At 35.6% G+C, this 6054-nt stretch overlaps 1 protein-coding gene across 1 annotated transcript; it reads left to right on the top strand.

Annotated features, from left to right (window-relative positions):
- Positions 1–1351: 1351 nt before the first annotated feature.
- Positions 1352–3055, top strand: LOC115990132 (histidine-containing phosphotransfer protein 4-like). Its single transcript, XM_031113988.1, has 6 exons — positions 1352–1411; positions 1830–1960; positions 2073–2141; positions 2276–2347; positions 2813–2885; positions 3008–3055. The coding sequence occupies exons 1-6, from the start codon at positions 1352–1354 to the stop codon at positions 3053–3055; spliced, it is 453 nt and encodes a 150-aa protein (XP_030969848.1).
- Positions 3056–6054: the final 2999 nt, after the last annotated feature.

Raw genomic sequence — 6054 nt, 5'->3', positions numbered from 1 at the left:
AGGGTCTGTTTAAATACCTTAACTTGATTGCACCAAACCCTAATAATTTAATGGGTTGATGAGCTGAATTTTACATTTCAGTAATCCCAAGATCTGATCTATCGAGATGCAACTCAATTTATTAAAATCAAGGCTTCTCGATCGGTCAAGTAAGTTTCAAGAGGTGTCGAGCAGCACTATTTAGCACAATAACTTCCAGCACCAAGGTAGAAAACTTGACAGCACTTTGACACTCTAAAAATACTAAACTAAGATTGTTTTGTTCTGATTTGCCAATCTAAAACTTAAACCTAACACAATAGATTGAGTATATCAATAATGTAGCCCAAAATTGAGCTTGTAGTTGTTTATATGTGATAATGTATACTTTTGGATTATTAAAAAGGATCATATACCTTAGTGACTCTTTCACCTCTTTAATGTCAAGCCAGCACCGCAATGTTGCCGTGGCTAAATAATCAGCCACTTAAAAAGTTTTTTTATTTTTTTATTTTTACAAGATAGAAATTCTACTCTAGTCTAATCTAAGTATATATGTGTGTAAAGCTCCCTCTTGAAGACTTGAACCCTGACCCTTGCCTCCCACACCCCACAAGCACTTATACTTGTGGAGTGACCATCTCACTAGCTAGTCTAATCTAAATGTATATGTGTGTGAAACTTTTTCTTGAAGACTTGAACCCTGACCTTTGTCTCTCACATCCCACAAACACTTATACTTGTGGAGTGACCATCTCACTAAAGGTGTGCGGTGGTCGCTTAAAAAGTTTTAAGAGGTCATAGAATGATCTATTTATTTATTTTTACTGTTAAACGATTTGATGAAATATATATTATTTCTGTCTCTTCATTTTTGAGCTGCTAATGTAGAATAATAATATTGGGGATTGAGTGCACAATATAAAGTGCTAATAATGCATTAGAATTAAGAACAGTGATATAGTTAGAATCTGGATACCTTTAATTATTTAAGGATTTAACATAAAACCATAAAAAAATCTTATAATTTGGGAATGATAGAATCAAATCTGCCAATCGCCAATACCCATTAACATTGCTTAAACACCATTGAAATTTCCCTTTTCACCTGAATCCACACTAAGATGACAACATACAAGTGTACGCATCCTCTCTATGCAAAAAAAGGAAAGAAGGAAGAAAAAAAAGTATGCCTTGTCCTCTATATATTAAATCCTTCACTTCTCACTCTTCTCTCCAGTATATAAACTCATTGCCATATTGCATTCTCATCACTCAATCCATCAAGTTGTAGCCTATCTCCCCCTTTCTCTCTCACACATACATATAAACATATATACCTTTTGCTTGTTTGCTAGACGTTACCTCTAAAATGGAGAGGAGTCAGTTGCTCAGACAGGTTGCCCACCAGAGACAGACTCTCTTTGATGAGGTTTTTACTCATACTTTACTTTGATTTGCATATACAAAATTACATACAACAAGTTATATTCTCTACTTTTCTAATACGAACATGCACAAGCGTGAAATACTTATCCATTATACGTGACACTAGTTTTCCATGTAGTAATATACACTCTACAAAAACAATACTACTATATATGTGCATGTGTTTGCATAAATTACATGTCTGCAGGCGTTTGTACATATTAAAGTGTTGAAGTATTTGAGCGAGTACACAGTGATAGACATGGTGAATCGACACTAAATTTGAAACACTTGGGAGATGCAATATAGATGCATTGATCTAGATATTATAATTTCTTTGTGTGCACACATAAATTTCATCCATGCTATTCCATGATTTTATGTTTTGAGGTTTTGATATTTTGTATATTGTGTCTTTGTAGGGACTCCTAGACGAACAATTTGCCCAATTGGAGGAGCTGCAAGATCGTACTAATCCAAATTTTGTCGAGGAAATTGTCACAACTTACTACCAGGATACATCTAGACTAATCCTCAACATAGAGCAGGAATTGTGAGTTATTTTTTCATTTAACTTTCTTCTTTTATCTTTTCATCTTTATTTCTTTTTTCTTTTGTACCTATTTTGTGAAGGTGATAATGACTTTCTGATTGTGTTTATGCAGGGAGAGGAGGCCACTTGATTATGGTAGGCTGGATGGCTATATGTATCAATTCAAGGGAAGTAGCACAAGGTATATATTTCAACCAAAAAAAAAAAAAAAAATGGTGAAAATTACATATTACATTTACATTATGAAAGGTAGTAGAGCCGTGTTGGGTTCAACACAATAATGTTCTTTATCTACATTATATTCTATTGGTGCAGCTTTGGAGCCAAAAAGGTTAAAGCTGAGTGCTCATTGTTCAGGGAATATTGCAGAGCAGGAAATGGAGAAGGGTAATTCATCTTCCAACTTAATTCCATATTATCACATTCATTCACACCCATGGATGGTTGTCAAATTTAAGTCCTTAGTTTTATTTAACCCCCTTTGAGTAAGGCCCTGATGGAGTAATATTTTCTCTAAATTGTTAAAGATTTTTAGTCATGCAAAAAATTGCATGCAATTACTTCTTTTCTCAAAGTCTGTTTTTATTACATAAAGGCATAGAAATTTTGTGTTCATGAAACGGGTGTCACTAATTCGAAGCTCTCTTGAATGTAACCAAAAACTTATCAAAAGAAAATTTCTAATAACTTATAAGCAGAAAACAAAAAGTCTTACTAGACATGTCCTAGTTATTCAAAGATATCCATTTATAGGTCCAAGATCTCTTAGTATACGGAAAATCCATGATCCATAATTGATGTCATATAATCATATCAATGTCATAATCATTCTGTTGCAATGAACAAAAGCAGATGCATGAGAACTTTCCAACAACTGAAGAGAGAATATGCCACACTAAAAAGGAAACTTGAAGCTTACTTTCAGGTGCCCTTTCTATTTTCTCTTTTTGAGTGGGATTCTATAGAATTCATACTGATTTTTATCCATAAAAAGGAGTGCTAATGCCATGCATTTTACCTTCATTGCTTTGATTCTTAACCATTCAGCTAGCAAGACAAGCTAGGCTCACCCAGACAGCATCTCGACCCGGGTAAGGAATTGATCAAAAAGAAAGGCAGGGACAGATCCTAGCTACTTGTGTTAAAGTGAGATTGGGGAACTTTGTACTTTGTCTGTGTACGAATTCACCCTAGGAATGTTTTGGTTTTTCAGTAACCTATGTTTTTTTTTTTTTTTTTTTTGGGTAGAATAGTAACCTATGTTTTAATATATGTATCTTAGCTCATAAATAAAAATGGAGTAGTGAAAGTTTTGCTGTATCTGTGTGTATTGATGACTAACTTGATGCAATGGGCCAGTATGTGTGACAGAGAATACCAGGTTCTATTCCTGTGCTTCAAAGTTTATTCCAAAGCCCAATTGGAGAAATTAATTACTGGGCTAGTGGGCTCAGTCCTTGACCAGTCCTACTTATGTAGGCCACAGCAGAACCTTCAGCCAAGTAATTGGGCTCGTTTTGAGATTATTTTGGGCCAGTTTTTCTCCAGTCCCACATTCATAGGCCATAGAAGAGCCTTCCGACAAGTATTTGGGCTTGTTTTGCCTTATGCACCATTATAAGCTTACCCCACCCCCCCCCCCCCCCCCCCCCCCCCCAAAAAAAAAGAAAAAAGAAATCCAAAAAATTTACCGAAGTATTTATTTGGGTGGAACAGCCTCTGTTTATTGATTTAGTTGAGACTTTAAAAATAAGTTAGATCATTTTTTTTGAGGCCAACAAAAATATTGTTATAGCTATAAAGTACATAATTTAAAAAGTTATACATAAGTGAAATAAGCTTAATAATAATAATTTAATGCAAACATGCTTTTATATAATTTAGCGACCATCAATATTTTACTCGTTCAAGCATTTGCTATTAGGCTAGTAGTAGTTTCCTTAAAAAAAAAAAAAAAAAAAAAAGAAGAAGAAGAAGAAGAAGGCTAGTAGTTGAGGTTTCAATCAAGCTTTAAAGGTTTTATATCATTGATTAAAGCTTATCTTCTGCACAATCAGGGAAACTTTTGGAGCTTGATCATATGATCGGTATTGTTAAAATAGAAGCATGTCCTAGAGATATAAATGGTGGCACAGCCATGGGACTTTGATATTCGCCATTGCCAGTATCTACCACAATACCTAACCAAGTGTCGAGAGCAAACAAGTTTTTCCTTCTAACAAATGAGATTTGTGTTGGGTTGGGAGCCTAAACCGAAACTCGACGATGGGCTCAAGACATGGCCTAAAGGCTATCGGTGAAGATCTGAAGAATTCACTTTATTTTATGCTTTGGGCTTAGGTTGAGATTGATAAGAATGGCCTATAAACAATTCCTACAACAGACACGTCAGCATGATTAAAAAGCATACTACAAGAAATAGCTCAGTAGTAAAATGTTTCTGCAGTAAAATAGCCCAACGGTGAAATGTCCCAACGGTAAAGTAAGATAGGACAGAATAAACCTCCAGCTGTTAGCTATTTCACAAGTTAAGGAAAGTATCCACATTTTCAAACTCATCATCCATTGGCTCTGGAGAAGAGTCTTCTAATACAATAATATGAGAGAAAAATTCTATAGTAACAATTACATCATAACCTTCAATAATAAATGAGTAAATGAATATTATGGGCTCCATTATAACAAATAATGAGGAAAGCTTAGTGTGAGATGAAGGGAGAGAGAAAGATTCTAGCTAGCACAACAAGATCATTGTAGTGCCAAGGTATGCTCATGGATATGGTATGAGTAGTGAGTAGTGAGTAATGAGCAATGAGGGACATCTCAGGTATTATGAGTAGTGAGAGAGAGTGTTTAGTGAAGCTACTAGGACTTTCTGCTGAAGATAGATAAGTGTTTATGAGTAGAGGTATGAGGAGTGTTTGTAAGCTAGGAGCTGGGGAACTTAGTTTCTAAGCTTTAAACTAAGAACTCAGTGACTTTTTCAGAGCTTAGAGAAGGCTAGACAAAGTAGTTAAGGAAGAACCCCTTTCTATTAGTGTGTCCCCTAGTGTATATTGGTCCCCCTCTGAAGGATTAGTGGAGAGTTCCATTTATAGTTGAGTTTGAGGGAGTAATTAGCAAATAATCTCTACTAAATCTTCTTCAATCTTCAAAAAATCTTTAGAAAATCGTTCCTAGGATTTTGGCCAAGAGTAGTAAGCTCAGCTTTAGGATGTTCTTGCTGTTTTGGGTAATAACAGCTGGGATTCTGACTTGGTATTAAATGCTGATTGGCCTCAGCTGATGGGATTAAAGCATGTATTAGGCTAATGATTTTGGTTTTGCTACTGCTAGAATTAGAGCTCCTTAGGGCAGATTGTATCACCCCAAGCTAGTTGTTAATCTTGGAGCCCTATGCTGGGAACTCTGTTGGGATCCCTTTGGTGAATTGATTTCAAGTTGTTCCAGAAGCTTTCATGGCTTGGTTATGGTTGCCCTTGGCCCTTGACCGAATGGGTTGGAGAAGGAAGGAGATACAGCTGGCTGAAACTTCCCAGCTTTTTGTCATGTCACCTCAACTTTATGTCACATGAGAAATGATGGAATTCAACTTGGCAAGGAAGGGTTTAACCCCTACTGGACACGTGTCTTCTTCTGATCTGATTGGACAAGCTGGAATTGATGGCAATGGGCTTCAGCTGCCAGGTTGTACTGAAGTTTGACTGGACAGCTCATGTGAGCTTTAGCTGTCGGGATTTGTATATAAGCTGAGTTGGTTCAGCTGGGCTTTGTAATTGAGCTTCCTTAGGCTTGGTCATCTCTACAAAAATGAATAGTTTTGTCATAGGTAATATACATGGGCTTTTGTAGTTATTTGATTATGAAAAAATAAGCATAGTTCCCATAAATTTTGTGAAAGAAATATTTTTGAGAGATGAGTAATTTATATTTCCCATGAGTTAGGAACTTTAGTATATATTTTGCCAAGAAATAGTTTTGGGCTTTGAGCATAATGTAGTTGTTTTTGTCAAAATAGTATTTTGGGCTTTTATAAATAGTTGCCAAAATAGATTTGGGTTTTGTAAAGTAATGTCAAAATAGTACTTGGGTTT

This window comes from Quercus lobata, chromosome 5 (genome assembly GCF_001633185.2).
Source record: "Quercus lobata isolate SW786 chromosome 5, ValleyOak3.0 Primary Assembly, whole genome shotgun sequence".
Taxonomy (NCBI): Eukaryota; Viridiplantae; Streptophyta; class Magnoliopsida; order Fagales; family Fagaceae; genus Quercus; species Quercus lobata.
The sequence above is the reverse complement of the archived record's forward strand: the minus strand, read 5'-3'. Positions and strand labels throughout refer to the sequence as shown.